Genomic DNA, 15,072 nt, shown 5'->3' on the forward strand with positions numbered 1-15,072 from the left:
AAAGGCGGCGAGCGGTGTGGTTTTACGGTACTCACACTGATCCACCTGCAGGTTTGTAAAGAAGTGACCGGCCGAAACCAGTTTGGCTCAGTGGATAGAGCGTCTGCCTGTGGACTGAGAGGTCCCGGGTTTGATTCTGGTCAAGGGCATGTATGTACCTTGGTTGCGGGCACATCCCCAGTGGTGGTGTGCAGGTGGCAGCTGATCAATGTTTCTCTCTCATTGATGTTTCTAACTCTCCCTCTCTCTATAAATCAATAAAATATATTTTATTTAAAAAAATGTGCACTCTTGTGCAAACAAAACAAACAAACTGGCACCAACTAGCAGGCTAGTCAACTGACAAGGTTTGACTGTGGTTGTGTTATCTGAGCCATATATCCTCAACAGGGTCGAGGTCAGGCCTTTTTCAGAAGCTGAGCTATCAGAGGAAACTTGATTTGTGCACTAATCATAGGAAGTAGCCAATCGTGTGTCCCTCTCCTCCATTTCAAACAACCAGAACGTTTATTTAAAAAATACTAATTCACCAAAACCGGTTTGGCTCAGTGAATAGAGCGTCGGCCTGCAGACTGAAGGGTCCCAGGTTTGACTCTGGTCAAAGGCATGTGCCTTGGTTGCGGGCACATCCCAGGTGGGGGATGTGTGGGAGGCAGCTGATCGATGTTTCTAACTCTCTATCCCTCTCCCTTTCTCTCTGTAAAAAATCAATAAAATATATTTTAAAAGTTAAAAAATAATAATAAAATAAAGAATACTAATTCAGTTGCCTTTAGCTTAGATTTAAAAGCATATCATGGAGCTGAAACTGGTTTGGCTCAGTGGATAGAGCACATGTGTCAAACACAAGGCCCGCGGGCCAAATCCGTCCCGCCAGGCCTTGCAATGTGGCCCGCACCGCGCTGTCATCACTGCACTCCGCTGCGTTTCCATCACAATGACAGTTTATGACTGTTCAGTAAACCATTCGGCCCGCGATTTAGGCTGGATTTTAGATTTTGGCCCCTTCTCTGATTGAGTTCGACACCCCTAGGATAGAGCGTCGGTCTGTGGACTGAAAGGTCCCAGGTTCGATTCTTGGTTGCGGGCACATCCCCAGGGGGGGATGTGCAAGAGGCACCTGATCAATGTTTCTCTCTCATCGATGTTTCTAACTCTCTATCCTAGGGGTGTCGAACTCAATCAGAGAAGGGGGCAAAATCTAAAATCCAGCCTAAATCGAGGGCCGAATGGTTTACTGAACAGTCATAAACTGTCATTGTGATGGAAACGCAGCTGAGTGCAGTGATGACAGCGCGGTGCGGGCCACATTGCAAGGCCTGGCGGGACGGATTTGGCCCGCGGGCCTTGTGTTTGACACATGTGCTCTATTCCTTTCCTCTCTGTAAAAAATCAATAAAATATATTTTAAAAAAAAAAAGCATATCATGGAGCAGCAGAAATACATAAAACAAATGTGGTGTTTTTTTGTTCCAATGTTACTAACACTGTTGTTTGTTTTTTGTCTCTTACAGGAAGCTGGCTATTCCACAGAAATGGAGGAATCTGTAAAGAAACACCAATATCCAGATGGTGAAGTCTGGAAGATCCTCACTGCTCAAGGGAATTGTTTGGCCCTCACACCCACTTCTTTTTTAAGTGAAAAGGTTTAAAAGGTCTTAGGTCTGGTTTTTACAAAACTAGGGAAAGAAAATCCTACCAATGAAAACAAATTCAGCTGAAAGTCATATTACCCTCAAGAATCAGCACAGTAATCATTATTACTTAATTCTTTTAGCAAATAAACATGCTCTCCCTACTTAATCCTTAAACAAATTTAAGTGTAACTAGCTCAAAGTATAAGATGTTCTTATAAGATTTCTATCAAGTGCTGGTACCCAGACACCAAGCTACATTTTGAAAATAAGCAGCATGTTGCATAACTTGTTGGAGCAATTCCTTATTCTATTTAACATTTCATAAATTAGCAGAATAAAAATAGATCTGTGCACCATGGGGTATCTGGAATGCAACAAAGATAAAAAGATCCCACTCATTAGCCCAAAGTGTTTTAGCATCTCTTTTCAAGCTCATTCTAAGCACATTACAGAATTCTAAGCACATTACAGAACTCTAGGTGAAAGGCTATTTCATAGTCTTTTCTTAACTAACCCATTTTCCTCTCTCTCTAAAAGTCAATTGAAAAAAAGATCATGGGGGGAGGGTGGAAAGAGGGGGGATAACGCTTTTCTAAAAAACCTTTATGCTAAATAATTTTTAAAAAAGTGTTACTGATTTTTTAGCTTGTGCGAGAGAGAGAGAGAGAGAGAGAGAGAGAGAGAGAGAGAGAGAGAGAGAGAGAGAGAGAGACATCGATCAGTTGCCTCCTGCACCGACTCCAACTGGGGATTGTACCCACAACTGGCTATATGCCCTGACCAGAAACTGGCAACCTTTGGTGACAGGATGACGCTCAACCAAGCCACTCCAGGGTGGGCTATCCTAAATGATTTGAATGATAAAATGCAGCTAGAATTAGATAAACCATAGAAAAATGGAAAAATTTAGTTTAGTCAGCATTTATACAATATATGCTAATCTCGGCAGCATCCAAACAAGAATATAGCATGTTTATTTAGACAGGAACCGTGCAGAATGGTAGTAGAGAAAGAAAAAAAAGCCCAGATGAATGCAGAAGTCTTTATTATAACAATATAAAAACCAACAACTTTAAATGTTCATAACCACACCAACCATACATTATCATGACTGGTGATATTCAGGTTGGTCAAATATGAGGGAATAACTTATAATTCTTGAAATTGTTAATCTTTATACAAATGTGAGATTGAACTGCATGGACCTGATTTTTAAAGTATATACATTTCTACTCTCTTCATTCATAATCTCAGTAATGTCATACATCCTCATTCAGTGAAGGCCTTCTATTACTGTCAGCACAGTTATATCAGCCAGTGGTAACAGCCTTACGTTAATGAGTAATAACTGACAGTTACCAAATGATTTCTGACCTCGTTCCTTCTTCCTTTAGAACAAACAGAATTTTCACCGAAGCATCCTTTCCAACCCCTAAAGACAGTATCCTTCAAACAACTCCTTCAAAAGCACTTTACACGGCCATTTCCATTTTAATAGTCGGATGAGGATTGTAGCCTTCAATCTGAAAGTCTTCCGTCCTGAAGTCATCGATTGTCTCCACTTTCCGAAGGATCTTCAGCTTCGGGAAAGGCCTAGGTTCTCGCTGAAGCTACAAACAGCAGACCGTTACTTTGCTGTATCAGTACTCCTGCTATAATGCTGCCCCCTCCCCCTGCACCCCTTCAGGAGACAAGCACATGGTACTTAATCAGCAAGGATTGCTTTGCAGGGGCTAAGCAATACTATGGATACCTTTTCCCTGGTTACGCAACACTGCTGGAGCATAACTAACGGTTTCTTTCACATAAATGGGGAGCAGAGATTTTTTTTGTTTTGTTTTGTTTTGAATATATTTTATTGATTTTTTTTTACAGAGAGTTAGAAACATCGATGAGAGAGAATCATTGATCAGCTGCCTACTGCACACCCCCAACTGGGGATGTGCCTGCAACCAAGGTACATGCCCTTGACCGGAATCGAACCTGGGACCTTTCAGTCTGCAGGCCGACACCACTCTATCCACTGAGCCAAACCAGTTTTGGCTGGAGGCTATTTTGTGGAATCATTCGGTGTCAGGAACCTTGTGGCTCCCCAAGTGTAAGTTCTTGTGATTGATTGCTCCTGGTAAATTATCAAGGACGACACATTTTCTTACTTTTGTATCTGTAACTCATAGAAGGCACTCAAAAATGGTTACCTGAGTCCCACAATCCCTATTCCAACTACCCTGGCAGAAAGGGTAAGGAAAGATGACATCTGTTGACAATTATCAGAAAGGGATGCCAGCCGGATTCTGAGATGAGCCACGTCGATGAGGATGTGACAAAGGTCACGACCTCACATTATTCTGGCATGACGGGAGCAGTGAGCTAGAGAAGCATCTGGAGAAGCCTTGAAGTTACCCTCTACATCAAAGCAGACAAATTTCCTCAAAGGAGAAACTTTCAAAGCCTGGATCTAATCCGGAAGGGCCTAAGGGGTTTTGGTTTGACATTTTCATTCTTGGGGCTTGTGATATGCAGACACTCAAATTTTTTTTTTTTAAATATACTTTATTGATTTTTTACAGAGAGGAAGGGAGAGAGATAAAGAGCTAGAAATGTCGATGAGAGAGAAACATCGACCAGCTGCCTCTTGCACACCCCCTACTGGGAATGTGCCCGCAACCAACGTACATACCCCTGACCGGAATCGAACCCGGGACCTTTCAGTCCACAGACCGACGCTCTACCACTGAGCCAAACCGGTTTCGGCCTCAAATTTTTTTTATTGCCATTTTCAAATCATTTTTTGGCTGCTATAATTTACAACTTTAAGCTTTTTTCTGAAAGTTCAGATCTAAGTATTGCATTTAGGATAAACTTAAGGGAAAATATTGAAATGCTACCTCTGAGAAGGTCCTAAATTCTCTGGTCTGAATGTGGCTCAGCACCTGTCACACCTGTGGTAGATGAGGTTTGTGTCCTGCCTCCACCCACTTCACACCATCAACGCTCTGCCGTCAGAACAGGGCGCCTTATCCCTGTCACCGCACCGAGAAGAACGCCTGTTATAACAGGGATGTTCTATAAACCAGCCTTTTATCAAGAGAAGGGACCAACCTGCAAAGTGCAACAGGTAGCCCTAGCTGGTGTGGCTCAGTGGATAGAGTCAGCCTGCAGACTGAAGGGTCCCGGGTTTGATTCCCGTCAAGGGCACATGCCCAGGTTGCGGGCTCGATCCTCAGGAGGAGGCATGCAGGAGGCAGGCAATTAATGATTCTCTCTTATCAGTGATGTTTCTCTCTCCCCCTCTCCCTTCCTCTCTGAAATGAATAAAAATATATTTAAAACAAAGTGCCACAGATAGAATTCTTACCTGCATTTTCAGTGGCTCAATATGATTCAGGTAGACGTGTGCATCTCCCAACGTGTGTACGAAGTCACCTGGCTGAGTTGCATGGGAGGAAGCAAAACAGGAAGCTTTAGTCTTAATCCCTCTTCATCACCTCATTTAAAAACACTTTATACAGAGTATGCAGGTATCTCAAAGCTTTTCAGAAAATAATTTAACCAGTGCTGCTTTTAAGAAAAGTTAATTTATAAAAGTTATGTTGTACTATAAACAACCTATATAAACTTGTTCATACAGACCACAAGGATGGGAGAGTTCCATGGAGAGTTACACAATGGGCCAGTTCATTTCCTTTTTCTTTCTACCTACTTTTCACTTTGCCTTTTTTCCTCATTTTTTTGTTGTTGCTTTTAAAAAATGTTTTCTTTTTCTAGTTGATTTTCTATTTATATATGTTTTAAGCTCACAGTTGAGCCAATTCAGTTCTTACTTAAATGAGAATTCTGGGCGATTCATTTTTTTCATTAAAGAATCTAAGAGTTCAGCTCTGTAGGCCAGCAATCATTGTTCCTTCCTGAGAGCAGCCCACCTTCAGGCCGGTGATGTGTGCGATCATGTAGGTGAGCAGGGCATAGCTGGCGATGTTGAAGGGCACACCCAGCCCCATGTCCGCTGACCGCTGGTACAGCTGGCAGGACAGCTCCCCGTTCACCACGTAGAACTGGCAGAGGGCGTGGCATGGAGGTAGGGCCATGGAAGGAAGATCTGAGGAGCCAGCACAGAGGAATATAAAAGGGGAGGGGAGGGGGAAAGGAGAGCAGTTAACACAACTTCAGGCAAAGTGAAACAGGAGCAAAACACAAGCCAACTCATAAGATGGAGGTCATGTGACCCCCATGACCCACACCGGCCACTCATGGCAAAGCAGACCATTCCAGTCCCAGGGATGGCACAAACCCGTTAACAGGAGCCTTCTGTGATGGACGTTTACAATGGGAGAAGCAATGCTCTCCCATACGAGCTGGGATGATTTGTGCTACCTTCACAGAAAGAATGAGTTCATTTGTAGGGGCCACAGGAAAGCGTCTCAGACGCACGCCCCTGTGCTCCAAGCCTCTCTCATAAATGTACATATTCCACTCTGGGTCTTAATTACCCACTGGTAACATTTAATTTTATAATACTGTTCATACAAATATTAATAATATCAGATAGAAGGGATCTGAAACTTCTTCTGCCCCAATTTAAAAGGGTGAAATCTTACATGTATTTTTATAGGCCACTTAAAAACCGTTTGGGAGGAAGAGTAAGTATACATATACAAATTAAGGTGATCTGGACCCAATGCCATCTTCTGAAGGTGGAGATGAGGCCGACTGTGACTTGCCCAGGGTTGCCCAGGTGACCCTGGGGCCGGTGTTCCTCGGGTGTCTGCCTCCTGCCGGAGGCCCCGCAACTAGACCACGTGGCTCCCCCCATGCCAACCACACGGTCAGGACAGGAGAGGAAGGCCGAGGCACTTCCAACCTTTTGGGTTCCAAGCACAGAGGATGATTCTTCTGTCGTCAGGGTTGGTTTTGATGGTGTCAATCACCTTTTGCAGTTGGTCTACGCCTTGACCGGAATAATCTGTGTAATTATCGAAAAGAGACGATGTGCACACGTCAATTACGTCATCTGGTGAGATGGCCTCACAGGTCTCTGTCAGACTGTCCTTCTGCAGCCCCGCCCTGGCTCAGGGTTGCAAGATATCCAAATGCACTTTGTAAGTGTCTCGGGTTATGCTGAGTTCAAGGCCTGGTCTAGGCCCCTAGGCCGATCCTCTGGAGCCATAACAAAGTCTATTTTCTTTTCTATGTAAAAATCCTTCAAGTATTTGGTTGGTCCTGTAACTTCCTCTCCCTCCCCGATTTCAACACCCAATCCCCCCTCTCCTTAGCCCCTGGCAACACCATTCTATCTCTATGTCTACACAGCACTTTGTCAAGTAGCCAGCATTCAAAAGATCTCAAGATTGCACATAAAATATAGATTTTAGGTGGTTGTTTTTTTTTTGTTTGTTTGTTTGTTTTTTAAGAATTCTGACAATACCAGGCCCACATATCTCTAGCTGGCAGGAGAAGAGCAGTGACTGCCCCCTTTAGATGAGACTCATGCTCTCCAGATTGAGGGTTTCTGTCCAGTTATCGAACTGTTACTTTCTGCGCGCGCGTACACAAACACACAAACACACAAACACAAACACACACACACACACACACACACACACACACACACACGAGGGACACATTTGCTTTTGTAACCTCTGACCTAAAGATAAGTGGGACAGAGGGGCAAAGGGCCAGGGCCGGACTCAGAACGCGCTGCCACCATGTGCCAGAGGACGGTGGGCTGCGGGAGTGCGATGCTTCCTCTTCCTCCTCCCGCAGGACGGGGAGGAGCGGGGACTCGGGACACGAGCTCTCCCATCAGGGCCACTTACACTGTGATGAGGAGAAAGGCCATCTCTGGGAGGCCAGCCCCCGATGAGCTTCCCACCTTACTCCCCAACGCAGTGACCACTGCCCCACTGTCCACTACGGAAACAGGCACAGGAAGGCGGAGCACCCAGTCATGCCCATCACCGGGAGTGAGAGCTGACCTTCACCAGGTGCGGTCGTGCTCCTGAACCTGAAACAGCTGCCCAGACCCTGGCTTCTCCTCCCCCACACCTCACCTGAAACCACGGAGCTAGGCCGGCCCGCACCGTCTCCTCACCTGACTCCATATCTTTGTATTCGGCCCCAAAATGCCTCCACTGAAAGCCATAGACGGGGCCTAAGTCTCCTTCTTTTCTGCTGGAGAACCCCAGGCTGTCCAGGAAGTCACGGGACCCGTTGGCGTCCCAGATTTTCACTCCCTTGGACGACAGCTCTTTGGCGTTCGTGGACCCCTGGAAGAGATGGGAGAGCAGAGCGGGTGAGTTCCCCCACCCTGGAACCTTCGGAGCCATCGGACTCGCCCTCTAAGAGCCCCCACCAAGCAGCAACAGGCCCCCAGCAGGCCCTCACAGCCTGTCCCATCGCTAAGCAGGCTGGTCCCAGCCCGAACTCGGGAGGGCCCGCGGGTCAGTCTGATCCTTCTCTGGAGTCACCCTCTCAAACCTTTTCCCCCGTTTCCCCTCAGTTACATTTTCTAGACGGAACATATCCAAGTCCTTTAGTTACATTCCAGCCCCATCTGGCAGTTTTGTGTTTCTTTAGCACATGTGTTCTGTGTCAAAGTGTGAAACCACCCAGAATGAACGCAATGCCTCACCTGCAACCTGCGGGGAGCACCTCAGAGCTGGTAGACAGAATATTTCTGACTGGCCTATCCGGCAAGAGCTTTTCTAGCAAATGGCTCTGTCATCTATCTGAAATGTGCCACTCTCAAGTTATGTTTACCCCAACTTACACTCAGTTAAGGTGTGGTTGGTTTGTTTTTGCCAAATACAAGCCTTATGTTTGTTTTTAAAACAATGTATGTCAGCCCTAACCGGTTTGGCTCAGTGGATAGAGCATCGGCCTGCGGACTGAAAGGTCCCGGGTTCGATACGGGTCAAGGACATGTACCTTGACTGTGGGCAAATCTCCGGTGGGAGATGTGCAGGAGGCGGCTGATTGATGTTTCTCTCTCATCGATGTTTCTAACTCCCTATCCCTCTCCCTTCCTCTCTGTAAAAAATCAATGAAATACATTGTATTGTTTTTATTTATTTATTTATTTATTTTTTGCTTTTTTACAGAGAGGAAGGGAGAGGGATAGAGTTAGAAACATGGATCAGCTGCCTCCTGCACACTCCCTCCTGGGGATGTGCCTGCAACCGGGGTACATGCCCTTGACCAGAATCGAACCTGGGGCCCTTCAGTCCCCAGGTCACACTCTATCCACTGAGCCAAACCGGTTAGGGCAAGCCTTATGTTTACTTCTCTGCTATTTTGTCTTATGAGCTTTGGCCCTTGTCATCCTGTATCCCGATTGTGCGTCCAGGTCAAGGACAGCCGTGCACTGGCCTGTGGTGTCTTCGGGGCGGATGTGCCAGAATGGTTACAAGCAAGGCTACGGGGCCACGCAGCCTTGTCCCTGTGCCTGCCCTCCAGCTCCCCTTCCTTACCTTGATAAACCACAGCAACTCCTCCAAAACGCCCTTCCAGAACACACGCTTGGTTGTCAGCAGAGGAAACTCATCTGGAAAACAGTTTGCCTTGTAATTTCAAGACGGGAACACAGCACATGCCACCCAACTTCCTCTTTGGAAGGAAACGAACGACCCCAAGACATTAGGCCCTGGAGGGACCTGGAGTGACTCCTGGCCAAGAGGGAACCTGGGACCAGGGTGGGGCTCCCAGGGTGCAGTGCAAGGCACACAGTTGGGGCGGAGACCACCCTCCTGAACCCTGCATCCGCCAGGCACAGCCGTCCCACACGGTGAGCTGGGCAGGGGCAGCCGGGGCAGGGCCAGACCGGGATGCCTGTGGAGACAGGGAAAGAGCAGCCACCCACCACCGTTAATAAGACTCCTTTGCAGAGGTGCGAAGACAACAGGACACAGCTGAAGGCTCCCAGGACTATTCCATGATTAACCTGCCGAGGAGAGCTTGTGCAGGATGCAAGGAAAGTAGGTATCACTCTGGCCAATACTGAAGAGTAGATTTTAGAGATTCGCAAAGCAAAAATTTTAAGTGTATCAAAAAATAGTAATGCTTAAACACTTTATATACATGATTTTATTTAATTGCCAACCCTCCTTAAGGCACTTTTTATGATCTCCACTTTACCGTCACCGGGAGGGAATATAGAAGTTTGCAACAAGAAATAGAAAAAATACAAATGTAAAGCTTATCTCTATTCAGTTGAGTAGTTGATAGTCATGTAACAAGGATGCATTTTTCCAAGCACCCACTGTTATCATTATTGCCTGAACATTACTTCCTCCATTTCAAGGGCTTGGGGAGGCTGAAGACCTGAGAGGTGTAGGGAATTGCCCAAAGCGTAGGAGGAGCTGGAGCAGAAACAGGCCTGTGGCTCCTGGAGCTGCAGGGAGGTGGTCCCTCCGCCCAGCAGATCTCTCAGAGCTCTCCAAGGCGGATCAGCTGTTTCCCATGCACACGGGCGGGCGTTTTCCAGTTTGCAGGGTGGGTGTGGGGTGCAGGGTTTCACACGTGACCACAGCCAACCTGCTTTCCCAACAGGGGGGTCTCCCCTTAAAACCACGCTCCACACACCGGTGTCGGGGAGACACGGCCCGTGCACACCCCCACCTCCACCCTGTGTCTCCTGAAAGCCAACGAGAGACACTTTCTCCCGGGAACCGTCCTGTTTGAAAGTAAAAAGACGAACAGGAACGTCTACTGGGACCATAGCGTTGGTTTCCAGGTTTAAGAGGAAAGAAGCTGGCTCGAATCGCACCTGTGATTAATTTGTTTTGCTTTAATCACATTGTAAGCTTGAATTGGGCTTGTATTTTGTATTTTCGGTTGTTTGAACTTTGGTAAGTAAAAACAAAAACAGAAACAAAAACCGCTGGCTCGTGGGACCGGGATGGGGAAACTGGCGTTCCCGCCAGGGCCTCCCACTCACCCTCTTCCCGCCGCGGAGGCCCCGCCCGCGAAAAATTGGCTCCAATTTTGAAAACCTCTGCGGAGCGGAACAAACGGTCCGCCCCGGGAGGGGAAGCCTGGCCCCGCCGAGGGCCGCGCCGGGCAGACCCGCTCCCGCTCCGCTTCGGGGCGCGCTCCGGGGAGGCCACGTGGCGAGGCGCTCCGACCCGCCCGGGAGCCGGGGGGCCTCCGGGGCGTTCCTTCCAGCGCCGTCCCCCCGCCCCCCCGCCCCTTGATCCCCGCACACCTGTCCTCGAGCCCCAGCCCCCGCCGGGCGTCAGGCCGGTGGGACAAGGCCCCCTCTGCGTCCCCCGGGGCTGCGGTCGGTGCCCCGCGCGCCCTCCCCGCCGCCGCCCGCGCGGTCACCTCTCAGGCTGTAGCGCGCCTGCAGGCCGAACACCGACAGCGTGCCCGTGCCGGTGCGGTCGTCCTTGCGGGAGCCGCAGCGGAGGATGTGCTCGATCTGCCCCAGGTACTGCCGCTCCCCGTGCGGCCGCGGCTCGGCGCCCGGCTCCTGCGCGGCGGGCGGCGGGGCCTGGGGCGGCTCGGAGCCGGCGGCGGGCATGGTGCGGGCGCGGCGGTGCGTTCGGGGGAAACAGCTGCAAGGCGGCCAGACCTCCCGCAAACGCCTCCCTTCCTGCAAACGTCTCCTTTCCCGCCGCCTGGGCGCCGCGACTCCGCCTCTTTCCGCTGACGTCGTGGGGGTTCGAGGTCTCCCGCCTCCTGCGTCCCCGCGGGCCGGGCCGGGATGCACCGGCCTCCCGTACCGGGTGCGTTTAGCCCCTTTTGGAAGGTGAGAACCTTAGGCCTAGAAAACATCCCAGAGCTTGCATCATGGGTGCATTGGCGGAAAAAGCCTCTTTCGGGGTCGACCTGGTCATGCACTGATCCAGGGAGCTTGCAACAATCTCCACCTATTGGTGAAATCGACCAACACATAAAACCCTGCCATTTGGGCTCTATTTTCTTCCTACCGAGGGGGATGCTCACAGGTGATTCCCATTCCCATTTTCTCCACATCCTCCCTGAAGGCAGGCAGCCGGGGCAAGTGGCCTTGGGCAGCTTTTCAACATGATTGGTGACAACCAGGCGTTTTCAAGTTTTTAATACCAAACACGTCGATGTTAGTGAAATGTTTATAATATAAACACGGGTGGGTGGGGACTGTTTGATAATGAGTTTAAAGTGTGCTGATCCATTTTCTGCGCACACAACAAGCGGTCTTTGGAATCAGTGTACGTATATGGAGCCCATGGCAGGTGCTCAGTAGTTTGTTGCTAGGTCCGGGATTATGAAGAATAAGATGTCGTCTCCGCCTGAAAAATGTTAGACACTATGTCTTGCCGTTCAATAAAGACAATGGTTTTGTGGTTTTACGTATAATCTCAAGTCTATTATCTACGCAGGTGTTCTTGGACCTCGAATACCAGGCTCTTGGGTCTCAATGTCATAGATATGAGTGCTGAGCTCAGTACAAGATGACACAGATGGCGTTTATTGAAAGGAGCGTGTGCGCAGGGAGTGGACCAGAAAAGCGAAGGCGGCTGTCTGAGAGATCCTTGTGCCTGGCTGATGTAGGCCCTGGGAGGGAGGGCTGGGCCAGTGGACCACCCAGAGGGCCTGTAAACAATGCCTGCATATACATTCCGGTCATCATTTAATGGACAAAACAACAATTTTGCAGCACATGCAGTTAAGAAAGTATGTCATATTCTTTCCTTTAACGATGTGGTTAGGTTAATTTTAGTTACAGACTTTTATTGAAAGCAGGAAGTCATAGGCCTCTAATAGAGTTCAGAGAGTGTTACCCTGTAGAGCACATGTGTCAAACACAAGGCCCGCGGGCCAAATCCATCCTGCCAGGCCTTGCAATGTGGCCCGCACCGCGCTGTCATCACTGCACTCCACTGCGTTTCCATCACAATGACAGTTTATGACTGTTCAGTAAACCATTCGGCCCGCGATTTAGGCTGGATTTTAGATTTTGGCCCCTTCTCTGATTGAGTTCGACACCCCTACTGTAGAGGGCCGCCTGGGAAGGCACATGGGCATTTTCCTTAATTATCGTCAGCTGAACTCAGGGTGTAGGCAGAGCCATGCCTTGGGAACATGTTTCCCCAAGATGGCGGACATGTGGTCAGCGTGGCCTTCATATCAGCCCAGGTGTCCGTAGGGGAGGGACTAGATATGTAAATCCTGTCATGCCAGGGCCCACTTAAGAATGCAAATAAGTTGCCGAGACCGGTTTGGCTCAGTGGATAGAGTGTTGGCCTGTAGACTGAAAGGTCCCGGGTTCGATTCCAGTCAAGGGCATGTACCTTGGTTGCGGGCACATCCCCAGTCGGGGGTGTGCAAGAGGCAGCTGATCGATGATTCTCTCTCATCGATGTTTCTAACTCTCTATCCCTCTCTCTTCCTCTCTGTAAAAAAATCAATTAAAAATATATTTTAAAAAATCTATCTCTGTGTCTTCTCTCTATATTTCTATTATTTCTATTATTTCTCAATCACTGGCCGCCTCCACTTAGAACCGGTTCACTCATCTCTCTTTCTGTGCGGGACGCAGAAAAGGGAGATCCTTGCCGCATCAGGCCCCTGCGTTACCCCAATGCTGTCTTATACGTTTCTGGGTTCTTTTTGCTAATGTGCACCTCTGAAACTCAGGGTTAACATTTTTGTAGGAGGAAAACCTTCTGGGAGGAGGAAATAAATGTCTCTCACCCGCAGCTCGGACGGATCTGTTCAGCAAAAGCAGTGCTGCATGCCTTTGCACAAAGCCTCTACAACGGAAACCAACTCCCAAAGACAATTTGCAAAATACCTGTCATTTAGGTTCATTGGAGGGAGAGAGACAAACAAACAAGCAAAAATCCCTAAGTACAGGCTAAGGAAGTGTTTTTAGGGAACATTTCACAGGCCTCGTCGTTGGAAAGCCCATTTTTTGCTGTTGGATTGTATGGGTGCTCGCAAAGACCATGGTACACTGAAATGCAGACATTTCCCGTCTATTAACCCATCACAATAGGAGGTTGCCCTTTCCTAGGTCACTGTGGATTCATCATACCCCTCCCTCCCCTGGCACATTCCTCACCCCACCTACATAATCATTTTATCTCCTTTGGGAAGGGTGGCCTTCCTGTGTTGTGCTGTGCTGTCTGGATAAGGTTGGTGGCAGTGGGCTGTCTCCTGATGGGTAGACATTCTTTTGGGAAGAGACACTCTCAGTCAGAAAACCTGACTGGTGGCTGCCAAGGGCTGGGAGAAGGGAGAAGTGGGGAATTATCTTTTAATGGGTTCCAGTTTGGAAGGTGAAAAAGTGGAGATGGATGGTGGTGATAGCTGTACAGCACTGTGAATATACTTAATGCCACTGAACTGTACATTTCAAAATGGTTAAAATATAGTTCAATTTTGTTATGTATGTTTTCACAAACACACAAAAAGCCTCTGTGGGAGCTACGGGTCTTTTCTAAACAAAGGCGTGAATTATAGATTTTTTTCCAAAAAGTTAATTATTATACATTAAAAGCAAATTAAAAAAAGAGTCTTGTTAACTAGAAAATGGGATATGAATAGTAGTACAAATGATGGAACACAGATATCACGATGATTTCATGTTTAATATATATATTTAAATAACAATTAATGTACCACAGAATATGTACATCAATATTTTGAAAAGGAATTTTTATTGTAACTCAATCTGAGTAACTATTAATATTAAACTGCCATCCATGTGAGACAATTAACAGTACTTCATAATGTATAACTGACATACATTCCTGCAGCTGCATTTGTTGTACTAGCTCAGTGGTCGGCAAATTCCTTAGTCAACAGAGTGGCAAACTGCAGCTAGCGAGCCACATGGGCTCGAGAGCCGCAGTTTGCTGACCACTGTACTATCCTATGTATTTCAGGATTTTCAGGTCTCAGCTGAAGAGGTGATTCTACCTGCTGGGTAGAGATGCATCAGATCTTACCTTTTTTTTTTTTTAAGCAATAATCAAAACATTAATAAATGACATAGACTGAGCGTATTTTTTTTCTTATAATAAAAGTCCAGAATGAGTAATAGAATAAACACTGTTGGCTTTTGAAAAAATTAACACAAAGCAAAAATAACAGAAAACCCAAATGTATGGACATTTTCAATAACACGATGGTATTGTCACAGTTCCCCAGGTTTGATGAGCTTCTCGAATGGACTCTGCCTCTGATGTGAAGCTCTTTGTTCCGTACTCTGCATACACACGGTATTTGCTCATTACACTTCTGTTGCTTGTGACTATTGACCCCAAGAAGGAATATCTCTGCCGAGGACTCCCTGTGGGTAATTGGGCCCAAATTTCTAACTGGAGTCTAGAGACCTCTCAGGCATACTGCATTTCCAGGAAAAGCCACAGGCTCCGCGGCCAAGCTTCCTGCACTGCGTTTCTGCAAACCTGAGCCAACCTTTCTAAAGGAGTTCCTGGAACCCTGT

At 47.6% G+C, this 15,072-nt stretch overlaps 1 protein-coding gene across 1 annotated transcript; it reads right to left on the reverse strand.

The window, feature by feature from the left end:
- Positions 1-2,665: 2,665 nt before the first annotated feature.
- Positions 2,666-11,245, reverse strand: TYMS (thymidylate synthetase). The gene is made up of 7 exons (XM_036419123.2): positions 10,959-11,245; positions 9,107-9,180; positions 7,729-7,903; positions 6,499-6,600; positions 5,561-5,736; positions 4,996-5,067; positions 2,666-3,247 (listed from the first exon to the last, which is right to left on the reverse strand). The coding sequence occupies exons 1-7, from the start codon at positions 11,155-11,157 to the stop codon at positions 3,110-3,112; spliced, it is 936 nt and encodes a 311-aa protein (XP_036275016.1). The 5' UTR covers positions 11,158-11,245; the 3' UTR covers positions 2,666-3,109.
- Between the last annotated feature and the right edge of the window lie 3,827 nt (positions 11,246-15,072).

The sequence above is a fragment of the Pipistrellus kuhlii genome, unplaced genomic scaffold, assembly GCF_014108245.1.
Source record: "Pipistrellus kuhlii isolate mPipKuh1 unplaced genomic scaffold, mPipKuh1.p scaffold_m20_p_6, whole genome shotgun sequence".
NCBI lineage: Eukaryota > Metazoa > Chordata > Mammalia > Chiroptera > Vespertilionidae > Pipistrellus > Pipistrellus kuhlii.

What these genes read in the sequence shown, in the direction of transcription:
- TYMS (XM_036419123.2), bottom strand. Translation starts at nt 11,157, where the DNA reads ATGCCCGCCGCCGGCTCCGAGCCGCCCCAGGCCCCGCCGCCCGCCGCG. An exon ending in CTGTGCTTGGAACCCAAAAG is followed by an intron (nt 5,737 to 6,498) that starts GTTGGAAGTGCC and finishes CTGGCTCCTCAG; the next exon opens with ATCTTCCTTCCATGGCCCTA. An exon ending in TTGAGCCACTGAAAATGCAG is followed by an intron (nt 3,248 to 4,995) that starts GTAAGAATTCTA and finishes TGCTGTTTGTAG; the next exon opens with CTTCAGCGAGAACCTAGGCC.